A 27,106-nucleotide genomic window follows, 5' to 3' on the forward strand; every position below is an offset into this window, starting at 1 on the left:
AAAGGTGAGAGATTTCTTGGTCTAGAAAGACAGCCTGCGAAAAAATGGATAGCTTCAGTGTTTAGGAAAACTCGTCCAAGGTAGGCAGGGAGAGGAATTTGCCTGAGCCGATTGGCACCTGGAAAGGCAGCGGTGTGGGCTTCTCCTTGGGAAACAGATAAAGGAAATGAGGGCTGGCCCGGGCCGCCAGCCTCCCGCTTGCCTTCCGCACCTGCCGGCCTCACCGAGTCCTGAGCGGCCCCCAGGAGGAAGGCGGCCCCTCCTAGGACCCCAGACTGATTGATTTTCACATAGAACGAAATTTCACACGTCCGTCTGTTGTTCTCTTTCTGCCTCGCTGTCTGCCTGCCTATTCTTCCTTGCAGCGCGAGCCTGGTGCCAAGTGGCTCAGAAGTTCACGGGCGGCATCGGAAACAAACTGTGCGGTGAGTGCCCAGGGACCGGGGCGGCCAAGGTCGGCCCGCGGGGTCCAAGCCGTCTTCTCACCTCCGCATCCCAGTCAGCGGAGTCTGGGTTTCCTGGCTGCGGGTAGGCGGGAGCGAGGGAGCCGGGCCCGGCGGAGGATTGACGAGGCCCGCGTTCGGTGTCCTTACCCAGCCCTGCTCTACGGAGATGCCGAGAAGCCGGCGGAGAGCGGCGGGAGCCAACCCCCGCGGGCCGCCGCCCGGAAGGCCGCCTGCACCTGCGACCAGAAGCCCTGCAGCTGCTCCAAAGTGGATGTCAACTACGCGTTTCTCCATGCAACAGGTAAAGACTCAGCGGGGCGCCCCTGCCCCTCTCTCTGCCCCGCCCACCGCGGCCCGTGCGGATCCGGCGCTGAGAGCCGGACAGGGGCGTCGAGGTGGCGGCGGAGGCGGGACCTGCCAGAATCTTCAGATAAAAGCGAGAAATGCGGGACCTGCCCGCTGGGTCCAAGCCCCCGAACCTGGCCTCGGAGCTCCAAGAGGGCTCTGAGGCCGTGGCGCTCTTCCCCCAGCGCGGCCCTTGGGATGGCGGGTGGCCGATGATCCAGGCGCTCGTGCGCTCACTGAATCGATGACGGCTGGCTTCCCTAGGCCGCTGGGGCCTCGGGTGGGACTCAGTTTCCAAATACCGTGCCCGAGAATTCAGAATTGCATTTTTTTTAGGTCTTTAGATCACGAAAGTGATTTGTAGCTGCAATCGCACAAGAGAACGATTTCATTCACATGAAACCCGCGCGCCGAGTTTTACCCCCGTGCACTTACACACCATCTCCCAAAGGTACGCGCGCGCACACACATGCAGACACACATGCATACGCTCACACACACACACACACACACACACACACACACACTGACTTTAGAAACAGCGGGCCTTCCTATCAGACCAGAGATCCTAATGCACCTGTTCCACTTTGGTTTGCCCAAAGGCATTCGAGACAAACACTTCTGACGTGAAATATTTCTGTAAACATGTAAGATGGTTTACTGAGAAACACGTTTAAGACGAACTCCTGTGAACTAGATAAACGGAGGTGCACGCTCTTCAAAAAAAGGCAAACAATATAAGTTATGAATTGAAATGCAGTAATTAATTTGGGGAAGAGGAGAAAAAGTAATTTATCTCATTCATTCCCTTCACCTTTGAAATATGTCTCCCTTTTAAAGAAAAATGTTCTGCGTTTCCAAAAGCTTTATTTAACATGAAATCTCTCAATTCAAAGAAATGTTATTGCCTCATCAAGATCTTGCCTTGAATATTTTCAAAGTAAAATTAAAATGTGGCATTTTATTTCCATTCTTTAGACCTGCTGCCGGCGTGTGATGGAGAAAGGCCCACTTTGGCGTTTCTGCAAGATGTTATGAACATTTTACTTCAGTATGTGGTGAAAAGTTTCGATAGATCAACCAAAGTGATTGATTTCCATTACCCTAATGAGCTTCTCCAAGAATATAATTGGGAATTGGCAGACCAACCACAAAATTTGGAGGAAATTTTGATGCATTGCCAAACAACTCTAAAATATGCAATTAAAACAGGTATTGTCTCATCGAAAATAATAAAGCTCTTTTTTCGTTTACAATTTTTATTTTATTTTTTTCTATAAAATGCTTTGTTTGATGGAGTTACTGATATTTTCAAAATTGCAAAGTTATTTTCATCATGTAAAAAATAGTCATTATTAGAATGATTCTAATCCAAAGCACCTTCCACTGCTGTTGTTCATGCTTCTGAAGTTGATAATGTCAGAAACATGATTTAAGTGTAAATCATCAGATTTTACGTTGCATGTATTTGGACACGGAGGTTAAACCACTGGTGTAGAAGCAAATATTCATCAGCAGAGACCAGCAGAAAGAACTCAAAGTGGAGAAAGAGAATATGGAAATAAAAGCTCGAAAAATGCGTGATCCAAACAAAAGCCCGAATACCAGTGCTGTGCTGGTATTTTCTTTGGCATAAAACTGATCAGAAACAGGACTCACCACCCTATTAATCATTGAGTGGGAGGGATGTTTTCACATTGTGTCAAATGGCCAACCTTTCAGATTTGAATTCAGATTTTCACTTATTTTTAAGGAAATGTGCACAACATACAAGCAGACATGATACAGACTAGCTTAGCAATTCAGCCATGTTATATAAGGATGTGTGTTCCTCCCAGCCACTGTATATGTGAGATAAAGAAAAAGTGGGGGAAGGGGCAAATCAGATATCCTTAGGGGGAAATTTTTTTAAATGTACTTCTGTGGTCTCTTGGCTTTTCACAGGAGTCTTTATATTCCATCCATGTTACAGCTTCATTTATAACATTTATTTGGGTGCATTCCGAGCTTTCATGTTATCTACACAAAGTCAGCCATTCATCTGCCCAGGTCTTGATTACCCTCGCTTTTTACATTGTCTCTAATCATCCTGATACACAATGGCTGACACTTCATTACGGCAATAAAAATAAGTATGAATGAATTTCCAGGGGTGGGGAGGACTTTGTGGATCTAAATTTATGTGTAGCCTTTAAAAGATTTGCTAGCAAATAAAAAATGTGAAATATGACATGAACATTCATCACCATAGAAACGTCATCTTTTTAGATTGCAAACATTTTGCTGATGAATTAGCAGTATTACGCTAATCAATAACAAACATTCTTAAAATGTTTGCTGTGAGAAGTTTAGTTCTTTTTTTCTTTTTGTTCACATTATTTGTACCAACAGAGAAGAAAGGTAGGCATACAAAAAGCCTTGGGACATAGATTTCTATCAAAGTCAGGCTATGGAATAGGAGTTTTGAAGGTGTATTAGACATCATCCTCAGCGTTCATGAAGAACCCACGTGATGTTTATACCAGGCATTAAAAATTTTCCTACCCCTCCTCAGCTTTTCCTGCATTCATAGTGCAATCCTCAGTGATGCTTTTAATTCATTTTTTGACCCATTCCCCATACCTTATATTTAGATACGTTAATAGTAAATTGCTACCTATTGTTTGTATTGCTACCAAACCAAAAAGAACCTATGGAAATGTTTTGCGTCTTCATCCTTGAAAGCTAGTGGTGCCTGAAATGCAGTCTACAGAGTTAAGATAACGGGAACTGCAAGTCAATGAAAGTAATAGTTCTGTCTATCAACGTTGCATTTAGTGCCAGGAAAAGATGGGCTAATTCAATACTTACATTTTGCCATAATGCTTGTGGAACTGTTAGGTGTCACTGTAATGCATTTTATTTAAAGTTCAGATAAAAATGTGATGGATTAAGTTGGATTTCTAAGCAAGGCATATCAATTCAATCTCTCAATAGTTTTCATAACATATTTAGTCTGCTGGCCTTTTCCTTCAAATAGCATTTCAAAAAATTAACAGCAGTCATTTTCTCTATTCAGCTGGCAACTTTATAGATTTCTGTGCTATAACTGTCATACTTGTCATCTAGTGCTATTTAGGGTATGTCAAATTAGTTACCATCCTTGCTACTAGCAGACATTTTAATACTCAAGAGATTATTTTATAAAATGCATATTATCATCTTGTTTCTACTGAGAGACCTTAACCTGATTTCCACTTGGGCTCCAAGCTTAGAGAGGAGTGAAGGGCAGTGGGAAAATGAAGTCTTCATGGATTGTTAAAATTACCTCTGTAAAAAGAAATGTTGGAACACGGAAAACTGAGCAGAGAATGATAGAATTCCAGAATAATTTGCATTTGCAGAGATCATTAGATTTGGTGCTAGTGGTGGTGGTGCTGGCTGGGGAAGAGTAGGACTTAAATGTGGTCCTGAATCTTTTACCAAACCATCAGACAAAGGGAATTAAGCATCAGTAGATGAGGCAGCCCTAGTGTGAGTGTTGCCAGGACATAAAGAGCAGTTTGGACTGACTTTTGGCTTCTTCCCAACTGATCATGAGCACCAGGGTCAGAGTTGCCTGAGGCTGGTTGTTCGCAGAGTCTGCGCATCCTTCCGGGCTCATTTGCTAGTCTGCAGGGAGCATCCCTGAGTCTGAGCAGCCAGTTCTCACATCTCAAGCTCGCCACCTTCCTGGCTGCACAGGCTGTGTGGCCACCCGATGGCTGACGCAGTGCGCTCTGCTCCCATCACAGGGCCTGGCAGGGTGGCGACAGCAGCAGGAGGCCAAGGGCTGCAGGGACACCTGACCGATGGGGGCAGGTCTCACAATTCCTTGGAGAGAGCCCTGTCTTGATTTGCTGGGCAGCCCTAGGAAGCAGCCTGTAGGGGCCACAGGATGGGAGCAAATGTCACTAGGGGAATATTTCTGCCAGAAATCGAGAGAGCCTGTTGATCTGACCTGTCAAACTATCTCCCTCCCTATTTTCACATCATCATCAGGGAATGAAATTTTTGAGGCGGAAGAGATTCAGGTGAAATGGCAGAGCAAGGTCAAAATATATATAGGGAGGAAGGGAAACCTAGCAATGAAAGCGTCAAACCTGTTTTCACTGTTTACGGAAAGTTATCATCAGGGTGAATTGGCCTTCTGATATCCAGAGGCACAACACACCCCTCGCAATCTCTCTCCATCTTATGCACAGGTTTTCATTCCCAAGTTTCCCTAGAGTTAAATACTGTCTAATCATAGACACCACATTCATCCAGAAAATGAATATGAATTATAATCCTTATTAATTTCCTCACTTGAAAAAAAAAGGGTTAGGGAAAGAGAAATGAAGGAGCATCGGGAGGGAGGAAATGGCTGTGATTTCAGCTGCAAGCATAATGAAATGGGGAGTCCATGAGGCAGAGAGGAGTGAAGGGTTGCTCCAGACCTCAGTGGCCACAGCAGCAAAAAAGCCTTCTCACCCTTCGTGGATGGGTAAACTGAGGGGGTCAGCATCAGAGATAGAGGGGTACCACACGAGGCCACAAGGACATAAAACAATGCTGGAGAATGTACAATAGATAACACAAGTCCTGATCCCGCTAAAATGGGCTCCCTCCCAGCTTATATCTTTACCCAGTGTCTGTCTGGCCACATGCCTGAGGCTGATAAGAGAGCACTCCAGTGCAGGAGATAAGCTAGCCATTGACTTTTGTCCCTGCTCTTCCCCATTGCCTTCCTTTATCTTGTTTTGTCTGTGCTGGAGATGAGAGACGATCACATCCCAGGCTTCAGACAGATGTCCAGGATGTGGAAGATACCTTTTTATCAGATGCTATTTCCATAATGGCCCATCTTCTAAAATTTTTGCTGCTGTGCAAATCATGGACCTATCGATGACAGGCTTTTGTGGAGCAAGAGGAGAAAACTGAATGCTAATGACATATTTATAATCACATTTTAAATAATAGCCTCAGGAGAGTGTGGATGTCAATCCATTTAGAGAGTTTTAGAGGAATCTAGAAGTTAATTAGATAAGCCTTGCGATGGACTAATCAGTCGATCGAATATATCTTTCTGTATCTTGTTGATAAAACAGTGATGTTGACTGTATGTGGCCTTATTTTAAATCACAACTATGGAGGAGCGCTGTTGTTTATAATTAACAAAGAAGAATTGACAAGAATTAGCTTTGTCCATGCCATCTTTAGACAATCATCACCTTTTGAATCCAGGGCAAATCATTCAGCAGAGTGTCCTATTTTCTCATTTTTGCCCTGTCTTTTGTAATCATCAGCCATTTGTCACTGATATTATTATGAATGTTGGCATGCCTGGCGGATGTCATGGTATGACCGATTCTCAGAACGACTACAACAAAAAAGGACTTCTAGCAGCATGAGTATAAAGGAGAAGTAACCTGTCTGAATGGCTGTGGGTTGCAGTAGCATTTTAGCTTGTGAAAATATTGAAAATAGAAAAGAGACTCGTGCAGATTGCAAACCATATTTGTTATATTTATAGGATACGATTAAAGGAAGATTTGTAGGGTATGTTTTAAGAAATATCAAAACCTAAAGTAGTCTTTGTGGTTAGAGGAAACACTTTTATGGTGTGTGTGTGTGTATGTGCATGTGTGTGTGTGTGTGTGTGTGTGTGTTCGTGTGCATACACACATCTGTACATGTTGGATTTCTACTTATGGATTTCCTGTTACTGACAGATCTTTCAAGGTCCTTTAGCTAGAGAAATCATGTGTTTGAGAGGCATTTATTTTCACTGGAGGCAATCCTGATTCTGGTATTCCATTTTATTCAGGGCATCCTAGATACTTCAATCAACTTTCCACTGGATTGGATATGGTTGGATTAGCAGCAGACTGGCTGACATCAACAGCAAATACTAACATGTAAGTAGCCAAATGTGTTTTTATGTAATTTAGGATAATTATTAGTGACATTCCATAGTCTTTACATCTTATGTGAAAATCTGTTTTTATTAAGTAGCCACTAAAATAGTGATACAAACTTCTGAAGTGTGAGTGTTCACTTTAATGTAACAGAAAGTAGTCCTGATACATCTTCCATGTAATCAAACTCTACAAAATTTTTAAAATACAAAAGAGACTTTTTTCTCACATGTTTGATTTATTATTGTGCATAATGTCAAAGACAAATGGGACCAGATATTATATTTTAAATCATGTTACTCTGCAATATTTTTTATTTATTCAGTACAATAAATTCCCCTCGTGCATTATGTCAGTAGTTGGAGCTCTTGACTGTAGGGATATAGAAAAAATAAACATTTTGGAAGGCCTTTTTGAAATAATTTTCTCTCTGCTTAATGTTATAATCATAACACTTGTAAATGTATGTTTTGAAAAAGGAAATAGTTCTGTAGCTATTGTAATGATTGTAAATTATTTATCTGAGTTACAGAGGTAAAATGTGGCCATTACTACATTTCAGGTTCACCTATGAAATTGCTCCAGTATTTGTGCTTTTGGAATATGTCACACTAAAGAAAATGAGAGAAATCATTGGCTGGCCAGGGGGCTCTGGCGATGGGATATTTTCTCCCGGTACATGATATTTCAACTTTCTTTGTGTTTTTTCTTCTAATATGCAATGCCTTGTTGTAAACCTAGGGAAGATTAAAAATGTAGCCTATGCCTCTGCTTAGGTTAAATAGACTGTGTGTTGATCAAAAGAATGACTGTGATTAAGTGCACATGACCATTGAACATGCCTCCAAGCTAAGTAACCTATGCTTGAACAGCAGTTATTTGTGTGCAAACTGAGCGTAATCAGAGATGGTACTTACCCAGTGCTTCTACTGTGACCCTACAAACAGGATGTATGGATAATGTGGAACAAAGGAATCAAGATTCCTAATCAGGAAATTCACTCTCTGATGCTCTTCCTAGAATTAGTGAAAGGAAACGGGTAGCCTCATTTCATAAAGCATTTGCTGTTCAAGGGTGCATAGCAAGGTATATCTACTTAGTAGAGCATATGGACCACTCAGTCTTTGAAATAACAAGCACCAAAGTGGATTTACACTAATTTCAAGGAGGACAGAGAACGCTTTGGGAGAGAATTTCTTAGAGCAAAAAAAGAGGGTGATGATTTCTTCAAGAGCTTTCTCATCCCTTCTCTTCTTTATCATGCCATTCAGTCTTTTCCATCCTGCCTTTTCATCACCAGCCATTGCATTCTAAGCTCCATTACTTAGACCTCTTCCAGCCAAGAGAATCAACCTGAAACAAAAAGCTGTGCCCTTGGTTTACGGTTCTGTGTGTGACGTTGGTTTGATGCAGAAAAGAAATAGAAGTTAGGAAGGCAATGGAAAGAGAGTCACTGACCCATGGAAAAGAAACCCGATGTGCAGACCATCAGCTAATCAGTGGCAGGAGTGGGTGTCATTAGTCCACTGAGACAGGACCCACCTGAGAGAGAGGCCAGAGCAACACCTGCCGTTGTGTCAGACAGAGCAAAGGCCAAGTGGTTGTGCTCTCTCTTCAGCAAATCTACAAAGACAAGCAAATGATGAGGCGGGGATAGGGGAGAAAAGAAAAAGTGAAAAGAAGAAATGATAAGTAAGCAAGAGTGACCCCAAGGCCAGGGCTTAAGTTAAGCATGTTTGCCTGCAAGCTCTGGTCAGCTATTTTATGTGTTTAAATATATAGCACAATTTTTCAGGTGCTGAAGGAAAAGGTGTTAGTTAAATGGAAGGGAAAATTAGCCTTTTAAAAAGTCATTGAACACCAGCTGTGATGAATTTTAAGCTAGCCTTTACTTTCTTTGGCACTTAGTACTTAGTTTTCCTTTGGAAAACCATCCCTGTTGAGGGAGCTTTGTCATCATTGCCTGATGCTTTGAAAACATTTTTCATGAGGAATGAGGTGGGGTACAGAGATCCACATCATTTCTACCTTTCTTCTTCCCACCCTTGTGTGGTTGGTTATAGGATTGATCTGTCCCTGAGATGAATCAAGAACATGCTGGGCTCTATTTTTTTTTCTTTTATTTGCATTTATTTTATGCTGAATTTATTCCCGTGTATAAGTTTTAATGGTCCCCGGGAGTAGGGAGAGGACAGATGTACCTGTTGATCCTGAAAATTTGACTAATTTGACTAACAGCTAGGCCTAATTTACCTGGCTGGTCTGAAAAACCTACATGCCCCAGAAAACATACACCCAGAGAAAGAATTCTCTTTGGCAGTTCTGCTAGGCTTAGAGCTTACCCTCCACCCTCATTGATGATGGGGGATTTTCACATGGAGAAGACTTCAGCTTGAGCATGGGAATTATAGGCTTCCTTGGACCCTAAAGACCCATTTGCTCTTACGCCAAGATGCAGGCCATAGATGTCACACTACAGTGCAGTGCAGACATTGCAAAGTTGGGAAGAGACAGCAGAAAAGGTCATTGCAACCTGTTTCTGCTCTACTTTCTACAAGACATCACAGAGGAGAAATGGCTCATCACATCCTTACTGGCTATGGATGCTATTCCCGGGAACAACCAGCCTTGCTCCTGCAGTAAAGGGTCTTACAATTTAAGGGGTGGGGATAGAGAAAGCCACACATCTTATGCATCTGGGATCTAAAAGTCTCATTCCCTGGGACTCAATGTGAAGAGTTAGGTCTGTGACTTAAAACATACTGTGTCATACCTCCATCGATAATATCCAAAGCCTTCATGCTTCATGGAAAGTCCTTTAGGACTCCTAGAAGAAATCTGCTTTTGTGATGTCACCTACACTGGGAACCAGAGAAATACAGAGCATTCCTTACTGCTCAGCAGGTCACAAAACACAAAGACTAAAGAGGGGCTAGGAAAGAAAGCTTGGCTTAGTCACTGACCTTTTCCTAGCTAACAGGGTTTTCATAATGCTTCAGCACTTGCTTTTATTCATGTATTTTATTTTTTATTTTTTTGAGACAGAGTCTCATTCTGTCGCCAAGGCTGGAGTGCAGTGGCACGATCTCAGCTCTCTGCAACCTCCATCTCCTGGGTTCAAGCAATTCTTATGCCTTAGCCTCTAGAGTAGCTGGGATTACAGGCATGCACCACCATGCCCAGCCAATTTTTGTATGTTTAGTAGAGATGGGGTTTCACCATGTTGGCCAGGCTGGTCTTGAACTCCTGACCTCAGGTGATCTGCCCACCTCAGTCTCCCAAAGTAGCACTTGCTTTTACATCCTTTCTTAGAGGATTCGTAGGAAATAAGAGCAGGTAGGGCTCACGCATTTGTCCTCATGCCTCTGTTACACAAAACAGTCTTCTCTGCCTGGAGGCCCAGAAGCCTCTTTCTCTCACTCAGAGCTGCTGAGCCTTTAGCCAGAGGACAGCTGAGTTGCAGAGTGAGGTGTGGGAGGGCAGGGCTGGAAGCTTCAGAAGAAATGCACGTGAAGAGCACTTTCTTAGGATACGTCTTCCCCTTTCTCTTCTTCCCTCCTTCCTTCTCCAGCCTCTTTAAGAACAACTAAATTCTCAAACAAGATCATTTTGCTCTCCACAAGGGACATTTGGCAATATCTGTAGATACTTTTGATTGTCTGGGGGAGAGGGTGCTATGGGCATCTGGTGGGTAGAAACCAGGGATGCTGCTCAACACTTTACAATGCCCAGGTCAGCCCTCACCAGTTATGTTGCCCAAAATGTCAGTAAGTGCCAAAACCATGAGCTAGGATGGAATTTCCTTTTGAAGCAGACCCTGCTTCCAGCATCCTACAGCCAGCCTTTCATACCGGGTGTCTGCTCAGAGCAGGCGTGACCTGGATTCTACCTGATTCTACCTGTCCTGTGTCTCTAGAGTCCAGAAAGGAAGGAATCGCCCTGATTTTGATTGAGGACAGAGGCATGTGTCTGGGTGATGAGTGCTCTGTGCTGGGCAGCCTGCTTGAATCAGAGCCCAGGGCTCAAGAGACAAAGGTCATACCCCTGCCTGGGCCATTCAGCTTGACATGGAGCCCTCCTGCTCCTCTGCCACCAGGAAGGAGAGTAACTCACAACACTCACGTGACGGCAGGACTTGGGGTGTTCCCCTTGGTCAGGAGGTAGAGGCAGTACCTTCACTCTGCCCCATGGCCTCATGTCTTCCATCCCAGCATATTAATTTGCATTCATGACAATCTGTCTTTCCTGAATTGCAAACATCCTAAACTTCCCAACAGCCCTGGGTTTTCTTTGCTTGTCAAGTGAGACTCTACTTACAAGACACAAATCTTATGGCGTGGAATCCCTGACAACTTTTGGATGACACAGAAAAAGTAACACAATATGGACTGAAAATTCTCTTACTTGTACGTTTTTCTATACTTATGAAATAAGTTTTGTTAGCTAATACAATTCTATTTCAATGATGTCTTTGAGAGGGAAGAACTAGTTTAGAGGGAATGAACAGATGAGTATGAGATGGACTTGGAGGTTTATCCTTTATAACAGGGGTCCCCAACCCCCTGGTGGTGGATCGGTACAGGTCTGCGGTCTATTAGGAACGGGGCCACAGAGCAGGAGGTGAGCAAGGGGCAAGCGAGCATTACCGCCTTAGCTCTGCCTTCTGTCACATCAGCAGCCACATGAGATTCTCATAGGAGCGTGAACCCTATTGTGAACTGCGCATGCGAGGGATCTAGGTTGCATGCTCCTTACGAGAATCCAATTAATGCCTAATGATGTGAGGTGGAACAGTTTCATCCCAAAAGCATTCTCCACCCCACCCCCACCAGCCCCTGACCTTCCATATGTGGAAAAATTGTCTTCCACGAAACGCATCACTGCTGCCAAAAAGGTTGGGGACTGCTGCTCAGTAAAAATTGTTGATTAGGCCAGGCGTGGTGGCTCACACCTGTAATCCTAGCACTTTGGGAGGCCGAGGCGGGTGGATCATTTGAGGTCAGGAGTTTGAGACCAGCCTGGCCAACGTGGTGAAGCCCCATCTCTACTAAAAATACACAAAAAAATTAGCCGGGTGTGGTGGCGCATGCCTGTGGTCCCAGCTTCTTGGGAGGCTGGGGCAGGGGAATCGCTTGAACCCGGGAGATGGAGGTGGCAGTGAGCGGAGATCGTGCCACTGCACTCCAGCCTGGGCAACAGAGTGAGACCCTGTCTCAAGAAAAAAAAAAAGTTGATTAACAGCTTACACCAGTAACAGCTGATTTATCTTAATCCAAGTGCAAGGCACTGAATGAGTTGAAATGAAAACAAAAAAAAAGAAAAGGTTTCTCCATCCAGATATAACCAGAATTTTACACACCTACTGCAGAATGACCACGCTCACAAGCTGGGATGGAGGCAAACCTTTTGCTTTTGAATTAAAAACCTCTTCAAAGGGCTTCCAGCAAGAGTAGAATCCACTGCAGTTCCCCTTAGTGACTGAGATGGGGTGTGGCGGTGGCACCTGTCCTGTCCCAATGTGCCCTCTGGGGTAGCGCTTTTGAGTCTGAGGATTCAGTTTAAAGATAGTCAATAGGGTTTTCTTCTGAGTCCAAGGAGGACTCAGGTCAGTGGAAATAAGGAATGTTGCTTGCATGTGAAATGAGGTTGATAATAAATAAAGTAACTGTGTGTTGCTGTGCACTTTAGGTGGCGCCATATCTAACATGTATGCCATGATGATCGCACGCTTTAAGATGTTCCCGGAAGTCAAGGAGAAAGGAATGGCTGCTGTTCCCAGGCTCATTGCCTTCACGTCTGAGCACGTATGTGTTTCTGTTCCTTCCAAGTTTAAGGTTATGTTCCATAAAGCCCGAGTTTAAGGAGTGATGGCTGGAAATGCATTATCCCCAGAGGCCCTCTTTCTGGAAGACACCTTGGGAGGGAATGGGGGAGAAAGCTGAGTGGTACTATGGGGTGTCCTCCTTGACTCTTTGAAATTCAGGAAAACCCTCAAAGATAAAGGAGCAGCCTGGGCAATATAGTGAAACCCCATCTTCACAGAAAATTAAAAAAAAATTAGCCAGATGTGGTAGCACAAACCTATGATCCCAGGACGCTGAGGTAGCAGAATTACTTGAGTTCAGGAGGTCGAGACTGCAGTGAGCCGTGATTGCACCACCGCACTCCAGCCTGGATGAAAGAGCAAGACCCTGTCTAAAAAAAAAAAAAGATAAAGGAAAATATTTTTAGCTCTAGTTCCTACCCTTCGCTTCTGCGCAATCAAGTTGCATATTAAGGGAAGGGGAAGAGGAGGGAAGGGGAAGAGGAGGGAAGGCAGAGGGACTGTGAGCTCATTTGGACCATTGATGCTACGCCCATGTAAGCAAAACTCCAGAGGAGCCTTTGATACAGTTTTTCTGTTTGAAAACTCAGCCCACTGATCTGATATTCTGCCCTCGTGGTGCCTTGAGCCTTTTTGTTTGTTTGTTTATTTGAGACAGTCTCACTATGTCACCCAGACTGTAGTGCAGTGGTGCAATCACAGCTCACTGCAGCCTCAGCCTCAACTTCCTAGGTTCAAGCAGTCCTCCCACATCAGCCTCCTGGATAGCAGGGACTCCAGATATGTATCACCATGGCTGACTAATTTTTCTATTTTTTATAGAGACAGGGTCTTGCAGTGTTGGCTAGGCTGGTCTCAAACTCCTGGCCTCAAGTGATCATTCCACCTCGGCCTCCCAAAGTGCTGAGATTACAGGCATGAGCCACCATCATACCCAGCCTGAACCATTTAACATTCATCTTTGGCTGACTTGACCAGAGGTTTTGTTACCATAAAGAAATAGCACTGTACCAGGCACGGTGGCTCATGCCTGTAATCCCAGCACTTTGGGAGGCTGAGGCAGGTAGATCATTTGAGGTCAGGAGTTCAAGACCAGCCTGACCAACATGGTGAAACCTCATCTCTACTAAAAATACAAAAAAATTAGCCAGACAAGGTGGTAGGCACCTGTAATCCCAGCTACTCAGGAGGCTGAGGCAGGAGAATCACTTGAACCGAGGAGGCGGAGGTTGCAGTGAGAAGAGATCGCATCACTGCACTCCAGCCTGGGCAACAGAGCCACACTACATTCTCAAAAAAAACAAAAACATAAGACTGTTCCTTCATGATCTCTGCCTCACAGTAGCCTGGGCTTTGGAATACAGCTGCCTCAGAGACAATCAGGAAGCCCTCTGATAGCCAGCGAACTAGGAGACAGGGAGGGAGGAAGGGCCTAGAGGGAGACTCAGGGCTCCTGTAAGGAAATGTCACTCAGGAGACGCAGGGAACCGTGGTGGGTCTCAGATCCAGATCCGCCATGAACTTTTTCTATTTCCTATTTTAAGTGAGGTATGTGTATCTATGTGTGTGTGTCTGTCTCTGTGTGTGTCTGTAGGTGTCCATGACAAGGAAATAGATTGGAAATCAGTGGATGCAGTTCATTACCATAGCAGTAGCTGTGGAATTAAAGGAAACTAGCAATTCCATGTTAACAAATTATCAAAGCATCTTGTTTTCAGTCATCTTTTGGGGTTTTATTTTGTGAAATGTCCTTCTTCAACGTATAGAGGTCACATTGGGCAAAAACCACACAGCCTAAAATTACTTAGTATTTTACCTTTCTGTTGCTGCTGGAACAAATGATCACAAACTTTGTGGCTTACAACAATATGAATGTATTATCTTATAGTTCTGGGGGTCAAAAATCTAAAATGGGAAAAGCAGGGCTGCATTCTTCCTGGAGGCTCTCTGGAAGATTCCGTTTCCTTGCTGTTTCCAGTTTCTAGAGGCCACCTACATTTTTTGGTTCATCTTCAGAACCAGCAGCATAGCATCTTTGGATCTCTTTCTCTCTCTCTCACCTCTACTTCTACCACCACATCTCTTTCCACCTGTGGCTCTCCTGCCTCTCTCTTTTGGATCTACTCAGATAATCCAGGGCAATCCCCCGTCTCAACCTTAACCTAATCACATCTGCAAAGTCCCTTTTACCATATAAAGTAACATATTCACGGTGTTGAAGATGAGGATGTGATTTTTGTGGCAGGGAGTATCTGTTATTCAGCCCACTCTACCTAGTACCCCACCAGGAGATAACTTTCTTTTCTCAGCTTCTCCAAGGATAGAAAAACGTGATCTATTTTTCTCCTCAATTACTATTTTCCTGAAATGGGTTTGGACCCCTAAATAGTTACATGTTATTACATTCTCAGCCTCAAAAAGTCCAGATGATCTTTTATTGGGCATCTTTTTCTTTTGGCTTCCAAGCTGCGTCCACAAGTTAAAATGAGTTTGGTCCAGCAGCAAGCCACTCTGTGCTCTCTGCCAGGCATCTCTGGTTTGGGCATGAGCTTCTCAGCCTCATGCTTTATGTAAATTGACTGAGACTTGATCAGGCCATGTGGTCTGAGGATCTAAAAATAACAATTTTGCTCTACCTTCTTTTCCTGATACTGTAAACTCTGTCTACTTTTTTTTTTTTTTTTTTTTTTTTGAGTCAGAGTCTAGCCCTGTCGCCCAGGCTGGAGTGCCGTGGCGTGATCTCTGGAGTGCAGTGGTGCAGTCTCGGCTCACTGCAACCTCCATCTCTGGGGTTCAAGAGATTCCTCCTGCCTCAGCCTCTGGAGTAGAGTAGCTGGGACTACAGGCACGTGCCGCCACACCTGGCTAATTTTTGTATTTTTAGTAGAGACAGGGTTTCACCATGTTGGCCACGCTGGTCTTAAACTTCTGACCTCAGGTGATCCATCCGCCTTCACCTCCCAAAGTGCTGGGATTACAGGAGTGAGCCGCCACGCCCAGACTACTTCTTCATTTCTGAGAAAGAAACACAGTTCGGCCGTATAACAACCATTTGACTCTCCCTTCTCCTTCTTGTGTCTCTATCTATGCATACAGTTGTGAAGGATCATTTGAATTATGAAGATCTCCTAAAATACCAATAGGCTCTAACTTTGGCCTATCATTTGGGTTATCATTGCCTTATCATTTTTGACAAATAGTTTTTCTAATATATAACACCTTATATCTGACTACTATTTGACAGTTTCCAAAACACTTTGAAGATATGGAACTTTGATTCTCACAGCAACCTTATGGGACAAGTAGAACAAAGATTGTTATCTGCATTTTACAAATGAGGAGGCTGAAATCAGCTAGGTAGGTAGAGCCAAGATCAGACTGGGTTTACTGGGTCCAAGACCAGTGAGCTCCATGCACCGACTACCACTGTAGAAACCAGATTAAAAGATTCAGCAACAGAGCTTTGTATACAGCAGCTTATCAATTGACTTAACATCTTATACCTTCCCTGATCAAGTTTCCACCAGGAGCTGTTTTCTTAATGTGAAACTGATGCTAATTTGTGACTCTCTCTTTCTACCAAAAAACATTCTCATCATCTCGTAGGGTTGGGCTGGAGGGGGTTTTCGGAGCTCATTTAAAGCCGTCCTGCATCTTCTTGAACCCTTGACCCTAACCATCCTGGACAGGTGAGCTCTTAAAAGTGAGTCCTGCCTTTGAAGCTGCAGGTTAAGAGGTAATACGATCCCCATCGCTAGTTCCTTCTGGGCTCTAGACCTCAGACATTATTTTCAATTCATCATTTAGTGTAGCTTCCTTCTGGCTTCAGGCCAGGCCACATATTTTCTTGGTCTTTTCAGATTTTACAATCACACTGTCTCCACCAGCCCCAGAAATAGATCTCCAGAGGCAGAAAAAAGAAAATTACCAAGTCATTTCTCAAATGCCTTTTCTCCGGCTAGACGACATCAATCTTGGCATGGAGGCTTCTTTCCTCAATTGCTTGGCTGGCAAGGAGAAAGGATAATGGAGGGGCTGCTGTGTTGACTCAGTGAGGAGAGGGAGGCCATGGGTCAAGACAGACGCTGCTTCGGGTGTTCTCTCTTCACACATTTTGAGAGGTTTCCAAGGCCCAAGACTCCTAGAAAATCAAATGAGAGCCTTATAGAACTTGTGCCTCAGTGCCTGGGACACAGAGAGCTCTGCATAAATATCAACCAACTTTAAAAAACAACAACCTCAGCCGGGTGCGGTGGCTCATGCCTGTAATCCCAGCACTTTGGGAGGCTGAGGCAGGAGGATTACTTGAGGTCAAGAGTTTGAGACCAGCCTGGCCAACATGGTGAAACCCCATCTCTACTGAAAATACAAAAATTAGCCAGGTATGTTGGTTGGCGCCTGTAATCCCAGCTACTCGGGAGGCTGAGGCAGGAGAATCACTGGAACCCGGGAGGCAGAGGTTGCAGTAAGCCAAGATCGCACCACTGCACTCCAGCCTGGGCAACAGAGTGAGTGAGACTCCGTCAAAAAAAAAAAGACAAAAAAAAAAAAAAAAAATCCCACCTTCTTTTACAGATGAAGACACCAAGCCCCAGAGGTGGGGGATACTTTGCCCATGGTGTCACAGCCAGTCAATGGCAGAGCCAGATTCGAAGCCTCAGTAATTTCTCAATAATACCAACACTTCTCTTTATAAACTTTTTTTGCATTCAGTGTATTTTATTGAATTGAAAAATCATTCCTTTGATGTGTCATCTAAGGATAGGCTCTGGAATCAGACAAACACAGGTTGAAATATATGGTTTTATCATGTACTAGTTGTGTGACACTGGACAAGTTACTTAATCTCGCTATGCCTCAGTTTTCTGATCTGGGAAAGGAAAGTCATATTAATGCTCCTCTCATAAGACTGTTGGGAGGGTTCAATTAGACACCATCACTGAAGAGATTAGCATAGTGGCCAGCCCAAGACTGCTCTTTCAACTACTGGGTTGGATGTCCTAAACGCTTCTCTCTGGCTAGCTGCTCTAAATTCACTTGTAGCATCCTTTCTTAAATCCCATTTTCCCCATGTTGGTTATTCTTTTTTTTTTCTTTTTTTTTTTGAGATGGAATCTCTCTCTGTTACCCAGGCTAGAGTGCAGTGGCGCCATCTCAGCTCACTGCAATCTCTGCCTCCCTGGTTCAAGCGATTCTTCTGCCTCAGCCTCCTGAGTAGCTGGGGCTACAGGTGCATGCCACCACACCCGGCTAATTTTTTGTATTTTTAGTAGAGACAAGGTTTCACTATGTTGGCCAGGCTGGTCTCGAACTCCTGACCTCAGGTGATCCACCTGCCTTGGCCTTCCAAAGTTCTGGGATTACAGGCGTGAGCCACTGCGCCCGGCCCTATGTTGGTTATTCTCGTGCTAATTTCCTGATCTACTGAACCAGGTCACATTACTATCCCTTCTTCCAATCTGAGCACTGAGTTTGTAACTTGGCATGTTTAGAGCCATAGGGATGGGAACGACATTGCGAGACTCTGTGGCCTTCTGCATCCAACCAGAAACGTTCACATATTCATGAAGGGAAGAGTCATTTTGTTTTCTAAATGACGCTTCACTCTGTCTCTGTTGCACCCCACCAAAGCTACCCACTTCTTTTCTGGCCACCAACACAGACTAGAGCTTTACTTTATCTGATGAGGAGGGCAACCTATTAAATTTTTCTGGTTGTTTGAATCAACTGTTTTCTTGTAAAACTTGAATAAGACTAAATTAAACAACTAGTCTTTCTGTGGCAAGTGTTTAAGAGTTCCAAGATTACTTTTCTCTAAAATATAGAATCACAAAATCTCAGAATTGAAAGTGATCTTAAGAATCCTTTGGTTCAACACATCCTTTGCTGGAATCTCATCCCGTTCCCCAAATCTTCAGTCATACAAAGGCTTGGCAAAAATTAACTTGATGAGTTTTAGGTTCTCTCTTTAAAGTAGGTTTAGAGGGAAGCTAAGATCCCAGCTCAATAATTCACATCTCAAGCTCTGAATCCTTTGAAAGCCTAAACCATGAGCTCAATTCCAAATTCCTCTTATTTCTTTGTGGCACAAGCTCTTCCAGAAATATCTTCCACGAAACAGCATAACCTCATCTAGGAAACATATTCTTCATAATCATAACAAACAGTGGATCTTTAGGCAAATCACCATAACTAATTCACTCCACTCTTCACATGACAAGCCTGGCCCACACCCACATCCCCCGGAACCAGTTGCCAATGTTCTGCTGAGGCCCCTTGTGACTTCGACCCACTTCTGTGGGGAGGTAATTCTCAAAATTGCTCTATTTTAGTTTATTATTTTATTTTAGAGACAGGATTTCACCCTGTTACCCAGGCTGGAGTACGGTGGTACGATCATGGCTCGCTGAAGCTTCAAACTCCTGGGCTCAAACACTCCTCCTGCCTCGCCTCCTAAGTAGCTGGGCCTACAGGCTTGAGCCACCACATCTTCAGAAAGATGACTTTCTTTTCTTTTTTCTTTTTTTTTTGAGATGGAGTCTCACTCTTGTCGCCCAGGCTGGAGTACAATGACGCAATCTCAGCTCACTGCAACCTCCGCCTCCTGGGATCAAGCAATGGTCCTGCCTCAGTCTCCCAAGTAGCTGGAATTACAGGCGCCAACCACCACACCCGGCTAAGTTTTGTATTTTTAGTAGAGACGGGGTTTCACCATGTTGGCCAGGCTGGGCTGGAACTTCTGACCTCAGGTGACCTGCCTGCCTTGGCCTTTCAAAGTGCTGGAATTACAGGCGTGAGCCACCGCACCTGGCCAGAAAGATGACTTTCACGTATCATTATTGGAGAGGTTTTTAGTTTCAAAAATAGATCTCCTTTAAAAAATTATTTTAAACAGTGACCTGTTTGGAAACAGGGCTGTTTGGGCAATTTGGAAACAGATGACTTCCACAAAATGTATTGCTCCCCCCTTAGTTGGAACTGACAGTGAGTGAAATTGTGGGCTAAATCTATTTACCTTCAGCACCCCTGCTCCGGTGCTGCATTCCTACCTCCTTCTCACCTCAGGGCCCTCATCGCTCCCATGTTATTTTCTCCTCTACCCAGTCCATCCAAACCTCCTCTCAGGAAAGAACCTGAAAGCCATGCTGAGATGTAAGCGATAGGTAAGACCTCCCCATTGCCTCTCCTGGGGATATTCCCATCGCACTCAGAGAGGCAAAGGTGTGAGGTGCTGAGACACAACTCAGCCACTGTGCAGAGAGATGCTTCCTTTATTCCTTCCTTCCTTTAGTGCTGCAGGCGCCAGGCGTTGCTTCTGGCACGGGGGAGAGAGCAGTGGGCAGAACACACCCAGTGCCCGCTCTCAGCGAGTGTCCTTTGTTCTGGGGAAGAAAGGGATGGGAAGGGGCTCCTGAGATCCCATCCACACCAGGTGACGGATGCTCCCTTGTTCCCAGTGCCAGGTCAAAAGTGGCTGAACAGACTTATTGTTCTCCAGGTTAGTGATAAATCCTGTGAGCTTTGGAATTGATGAAATGGTGACAGGCCCTGCTCTGCCACCTCCCAAGGCATGACCCTTCATCTCCTCCTCATCTGTAAAATGGGGATGATGATACCCAGCTTCCGTAGCTGTGGGGAGGATGAAGCAAGATGATACATGGGAAGGGTAGTGCACTGCGCATGGCTCTCGGTGAGCCCCTCACAGATGACACTGTCGTTAGAAGGAGCTGAGCCCAGCCAGGAGACGAGACAGAGGGAGCAGGGAGAGCAGAGTCAGGGCCAGTGATTTCCTTAAGAGGGATGTGCCCTTCCTCCCAAAGTGCCAGAGCAACACTCAAGGATCCACAGCCTTGGGAGAGTCTAGATCCTAGATTGCTACTTGTATAATTTTGAGATTTCCCTACATACATATATTTATTTTAAGAAGTAAAGTGAATTAGCCGGCCGCAGTGGTTCATGCCTGTAATCCCAGCACTTTGGGATGCCGAAGCAGGTGGATCACCTGAGGTCAGGAGTTTGGGACCAGCCTGGCCAACATGGTGAGACCCCACCTCTACTAAAAATACAAAAATTAGCAGGGTGTAATGGCGGCACCTGTAATCCCAGCTACTTGGGAGGCTGAGGCAGGAGAATCACTTGAACCCGGGAAGTAAAGGTTGCAGTGAGCTGAGATCGCACCACTGCACTTCAGGGTGACAGGGCGAGACTCCATCTCTCTCACACACACACACACACACACACACACACAAAAGAAAAGAAAGGGATTGACATGAATTTTGTTAGAAGATTTCACAATGCCACTTGAGGTAAGGAGGGAGACCTGAGGACAGTATCACATTAGGTAGGAGGATGAGAGGATAGGAAGGGCTACCCTTTTTGGGGATAGCCCAAAAAATGATATGTAAGGCACCTCACATGCCACAGCTACACTTCTCACATCAATTCAGCCAAGAGAGGACTTCATCATTGCACCTGAGCAAATCATGGCTCAGCATGAGAAAGTAATTTGCCTAAATAGAAGCAGGTGTCAAACCCTCATCATTGTGCCTCACATCACCTCTTTCCATTACACACTTTCATTCACTCTTCGTGATCCACAATCATAGAAATAATTGTTGTCCACAGAGTGATCAAAATGACTGAAGACATACTCAGTACTGATGTTCACATTTGTCACTGAAGATCATTCTTGGATCTCTTTTCATGTTAAACTTAACCTGGTACACATCATTCCTTTTATTTGACACTTATTTAGGGTATAAGCTCACAATGGGGCCACCTTGATCTACTAGTCAGAACTGAGTGTGACTAATAAGATAGCAGCTTCACAGACGTGCCTGTGTACAGATCCACATCACCTGCGAATCACACAGTCTCTAAAAATGTGTCTGGGAGGTCCCCTCCCCTCCAGATCATCATAATTAGAAACCAATGAGATGGTCTCCCAGAGCACAAGCTTCTTTGTAAATCCAATGCTTTAGCAAGAGAATGTTCTTTCGGGCCAGCTGGCGAGCAGAAGTAAGGACAGAGGCGACCAGTATTTCTAAGGAAGCTGTAGCTATCATTTTCCTCACATCTTAGGGTGTACTGTATAGGAGCAAGCGAATGGAGGTGTCAGAAGGGTGTGAAGGAGGAGGATACGGTGAGAACTGCAACTGCTGAGGGATTGGCCCGGGGGATGGTGGGGGGGTGGTCAGGAAGCATGAGGAAGGGTCAAACAGGCAGATTCCAGCTCATTGATAGGCTGGGCTTCAAGATCTACTTGTTGAGGACAATATATAATGATCCCCATTCCCCACACACCCACTAATTCCACCCACAAAGGGTGTTGGAACAAAAGAATCAAGCCTGAGGACAATTGGTCAATTGATGGATCTCAGAGCTGGAAGGTAGAATGCTTGATAGGATGTCAGAAGAGTTAAGAGCTAAGATTTCCCAGCCAGTGTGTCCTTTCTCTTTATTTGAGGTCTCTGTGTTGCTTCTTTCTTCCCTCTAGCAGCTGGCCTGGTTAGGAGAACACACAGCTGCCTCCAGCTTGGGCAGGACCCCACCTTAGGCCTTCTGGGGCAGGTGCCAAGAAGACCCCTGGTCTTGCTTTTAGAATAGGCTTTAGATTCGAGGCATTGGGGTCCACGGAGTCCACCAGAGCCACACCAACATTGGGATTTGTGGCCAGATAATTATGGCAATAAATAGCGACATTTCCCTGGACTTGTTATCTGAGTATGTGGTCAACAAATTCAACAAATATTTTTTCAATTATACGCTATGACAAAGTCTTCGCCCTCATACAGCCTGCTGTGTTCTCGTAGTGGACACACAGTGAACTACTATTAGAAATAGTGTCATGTGGTGATGAGATTAGGGTTGTAGTCAGCTACTTTACAGGATGGTCATAAAAATATCTCTGTGTGGAGGTGATATGTGAGCAGAGACCTACATTGAATGAGGGAGGGAACCATGTAAGTATTTGAAGGAAGGTTTTCCAGGAAAATGAACTGCAAGTGCAAAGACTCAGAAGCGAGAACAAGTTTAGCAAGCTCACAGAAGACCAGGAAAGCTAACATACCAGGTAGACAGAGTGAGGGGAACAAAGACAGAAGATGAGGTAGGGGAGGTCGCCAGCCACTGAGGACTGTCTTAATAATCTGTGTCCTCCAAGCCCAGCAGAGGCTTGTCCCTGAAACCCTGTGATCTGTTAGGCAGTCAAATCTCAGTCTCAGTTAAATATTTGGATGAAATCAGCAATGGCTTGAAATAATTGATACGGCTTTCCAGATGTCTTGTCCCAATTCTAATAGAGGAGGAGAAACCGGCATGCCAAGATTCTAAACTAGTTTGTCTCAGAGCTTTCTACCACTCACCTTACTCTCCCACCATCTCTAAAGAGATTAGATTTACTGTCCCCATTAAAGAGTGAAGGAGCTCATGCTGCACCCTCCAGTCTAGGGCTAGGAGGGATGGGCGCTGCCCTCTCCAGCCTGATACGCTCCTTCTCGCTCACTCTTAGCTGAATGTTCTCATCCCACTCAAACCTAGAAAGCCTGCTTATTTTTTTAATTACAAATATTTTATAATTATAAAATCCTTTATTTATTTGTGCATGTTTTAAGGATAAGCTGAATCATGTAACCTGTGTCTGGTTTACCTACATATGTTTTTTTAATAGAGAAATTACTCTTCCTTGGGAGGCTGAGGTGGGCAAATCACTTGAGGTCAGGAGTTCGAGACCAGCCTGGCCAACACAGCAAAAACCCATCTGTATTAAAAATATGAAAATTAGCCAGGCATGGTGGCAGGTGCCTGTAATCCCAGCTACTCGGGAGGCTGAGCCAGGGGAATCACTTAAACCCAAGAGGCGGAGGTTGCAGTGAGCTAAGATCGAGCCACTGCACTCCAGCCTGGGCAACAGAGTGAGACTCCATCACAAAAAAAAAAAAAAAAAATGTGGATGGGTGCAGTGGCTCACACCTGTAATCCCAGCACTTTGGGAGGCCGAGGCGGGGTGGGCGGATCATGAGGTCAGGAGATCGAGACCATCCTGGCTAACACGGTGAAACCCCATCTCTACTAAAAATACAAAAACAAAAAATTAGGCGTGGTGGCAGGCGCCTCTAGTCCCAGCTACTCCGGAGGCTGAGGCAGGAGAATGGCGTGAATCCGAGAGGTGGAGCTTGCAGTGAGCCGAGATCGTGCCACTGCACTCCAGCCTGGGCGACAGAGTGAGACTCCATCTCAAAAAAGAAAAAAAAAAAAGAGAGAGAGAGAGAAATTATTCTTCCATCAATCTTTACTTTTTCATTTAGTAGAAAATAAAAATTATTTGGGCTTTAATATCTATTGTCCTCAAATAGAAATATGATTTAATCCTAAATAAGCACTAGATTCTATTATCAAGGCTCTACTGTAATTTTTCCCAAATCCAGGGAGGGGACGAGGGTATTCTCATTAGCTCATTCCCCAGCCATTTTATTAATGAACAACTGATCATTACAAGAGTCTTGATTATTTTGCGACAAATTTGAATTCTTGTAGCTTCCAATTTTTGTTCAGAATTTTGTCTTCTGAAGCCATTGAAGAGTGAAGGAACTCATGCCACACCCTCCAGTCTAGGGCCAGGTGGAGTGGGATGCTGTCCTCTCCAGCCTGATGTGCTCCAGAGCAGCCTATCCCCCGATCCCAGGCTTGGCACAGCCCTTCACCTGAAGGCCACCCATGTCACATATCCTTAATGCCCTCTGCTCATTTCTTCTAACAAAACTTTCCCCAACACGTTACCTTTTTCTCCAAGTTTCCTCTGTACGTGTATGCACGTGCATGAGTGTGCACACACATGTATTTTTAGGTGGAAGTACAAAAAATTGAAGTGTATTGAGGTATTTTGGAAAACTCTATAAATAGCTTCCTTGCATTGAGGGGAAGAGGGCCTTTTGGCCCTTTGATGATAATAGGTTGTTATCTTCTGAGGTGTAGTTTGCGTCCTCACTCCTCTGGGTGGTCTGCTAGTATGTGCTGCTGACAGATGTAGTTGCCCAACTCAGCATTCTTTGCTAAAACGTCTCCCCTCAATTCTTGTTGGCCTTGCAGATACTGTTGAATCACTGGTTCCATTTTTTTTTTTTTTTTGAGACAGAGTCTCACTCTGTTGCCCAGGCTGGAGTGCAGTGGTGTGATCTTGGCTCACTGCAAGCCAAGCTCCGCCTCCCAGGTTCATGCCATTCTCCTGCCTCAGCCTCCGGAGTAGCTGGGACTACAGGCACCCGCCACCATGCCTGGCTTTTTTTTTTGTATTTTTAGTAGAGACAGGGTTTCACCGTGTTAGCCAGGATGGTCTCGATCTCCTGACCTCGTGATCCGCCTGCCTCAGCCTCCCAAAGTGCTGGGATTACAGGCGTGAGCCACCGCGCCCGGCCACTGGTTCAATTTTTATATTTGTTTCCAGAGAACCCTCTAGGTTCTCTCTAAACACCTGCTTTCCAGCCTTCTCAGCATCCAGGTGGTTGTTCTTCAGGCACTGTTTTCCTCTGGTTCATCAACAAGTAGTTCCATTCAAAGTGGTGCTAAGGAATAAAAATGACTGTCCACATGTGGTCTCGCCGGCCCAGAGAGACATGCCATTTAAGCTATCTTCACTGTTTCTCCCTCATTAGGTAGATGCTTTTTCCTCTCAAGTTTTCTTCCTCTCCATGGATTCCTTTCTATTTGTGAATAACGTTAAGCTATTTCTCTGCTCCCTTTCCTCAAAATATAAACAGACTCGATGTTTGCTACCTAATTTTCTTTTTCATGCCTCATCTCACCTTTGTTCCCTGTCTTTAAGCTTTCTATTTGGGCATGTGTTTTTCTTTAAATCTGCAGCATTTGGTACCGTGATCAATTATCCTGGGTAATTGCTCCTCATTTAAGAACCCCTATTCTTTCTCATTAAAGACTAGACAAGAATACCTCCTCCGATTGACCAGGTGCACCAGATCTCTTACTTATCCCCAGTTCGCCTTTTTGCAGTTTAGTGCTTAAGAGCTCATTCACAGAGGGGCGTAATTTGAGTGGCTTGCATTTACTTAGTTGGGGCAGCTGGCTGTTCTCTTCCCTCCTGGCTGTAAGAGACTTAGCTTGCCTCTGAGCTCCTTCTCTTCGGGGTCGCCCAGGGCTCTGCCAAATGCACAAAAAAGAACCCCCCCCCCTTTTTTTTGGTGGGGGAGGTCACGCACCTTTACAAACCTTGATCTAATTAAGCTTTCTCCTAGTTCCCAGGTATCACGGTAATGACTGTCCACTTTGTCATTCTTAGGTTGTAAAATGAGGCTAATGGCCCTTTCTCATTGCTTCTAGCTGCACTGAGCTTGTCAAACTCCACAGCTCCAGGTCTCCTTGATTGGTCATCATTATTTGCTGCTGTTAAATGTGATTTCTTCTTAGTGATTAGACATACCCCCTAAAAATATATGTGTTAAGAGTTCCTGTGCTGTGTGTTTGAGAATTCAGAAGAGTACAAAAGTGGGCATTCAAAGAGAGAGGACCCTCTTAGGATCCCTAACTTAAAATTCCAGTCAGCAGCCCTTTGGAGATGTAAATTGAGGAAGCAGCTCTTCTTTTGGACAGCTTAATGATGTGTAGTTAATAGTAAGAGGCTGATGGGCAGATGCAGTACAGCTGGGCTTAGGTTAGCCTTTCTCAGCTCTCCAAATGGCACGGTGATTACAACCATTGAGACACACAATCCTACCCGGAATCAATAACCAAAGGCACAAAGACTTTGGCGGTGGCTTGGCAGCGTGGCCTGTTCTGTACACGCAGACAAGTCATTCTGCCCCAGCCAGTAATTGATGCCTCTTTTTTAAAGCCTGACTCAGGCTTGGCAGTTGCCTGTGCAACAAATAGCCCCTCCAGCAACTGGAATAAAGAGTGCTAGATTTAGGGTCACTTGTCCTCTTACCTGAGTTTACTGAGTTTCACTGAACCTGGGAGAAACTGAGTGTAACTTCTTGGTAACATATAAGCCTGGGAGCCATACAATACATAGCTGCTGGAGCTGGTTGATGTATTGTTAAGCCTTGTATGTAAAATTGGCTTTGAGTTCCTGTGTGTCGGGTTATTGGATCCATTTACAATTTCCAGCATCTTTCCAGCTTCCCTCAAAAATCCCAACAAGAACAAAAACTAAATAAACGACTCTATTCAAAATGGGCAAAGAACTTGAATAGACATTTCTCCAGAGAAGATGCACAAATGGCCACTAAGCACAAGATGTTCAACATCACTGATCGTTAGGGAAATGCAAATCCGAAGCATAATGAGTTGCCATCTCTCATTCATTAGGATGACTATTATCGAAAACAGAAAATTATGGTTGTTGGTGGGGATGTGGAGAAATTGGAAACCTCGTCCACTGAGAGTGGGAATGTAAAATGGTACCGCCATGGTGGAGCACTGTATGGATGTTCCTCCAAAAGTTAAAAATAGAAGTGCTGTATGATCTAGTAATTCCACTTCTAGGTATCTACTCAAAGCAATTGAAAGCAGAGTCTTGAAGAGGCAGTTGTACCCCCATATGTCACAGTAGCATTATTCGC

At 44.6% G+C, this 27,106-nt stretch overlaps 1 protein-coding gene across 1 annotated transcript in view; it reads left to right on the forward strand.

Annotated features, from left to right (window-relative positions):
- The window catches only part of GAD2 (glutamate decarboxylase 2), an 88,064-nt gene that overhangs the window by 877 nt on the left and 60,081 nt on the right, over positions 1-27,106 (forward strand). Inside the window, exons 2-7 of the mRNA XM_009458100.5 lie at positions 366-425; positions 598-747; positions 1,770-2,003; positions 6,619-6,709; positions 7,272-7,384; positions 12,398-12,513. Of these exons, the coding sequence (XP_009456375.1) occupies positions 366-425; positions 598-747; positions 1,770-2,003; positions 6,619-6,709; positions 7,272-7,384; positions 12,398-12,513 (764 nt within the window). The remainder of the gene's footprint in view (positions 1-365; positions 426-597; positions 748-1,769; positions 2,004-6,618; positions 6,710-7,271; positions 7,385-12,397; positions 12,514-27,106) is intronic.

The sequence above is a fragment of the Pan troglodytes genome, chromosome 8, assembly GCF_028858775.2.
Source record: "Pan troglodytes isolate AG18354 chromosome 8, NHGRI_mPanTro3-v2.0_pri, whole genome shotgun sequence".
Classification (NCBI taxonomy): Eukaryota; Metazoa; Chordata; class Mammalia; order Primates; family Hominidae; genus Pan; species Pan troglodytes.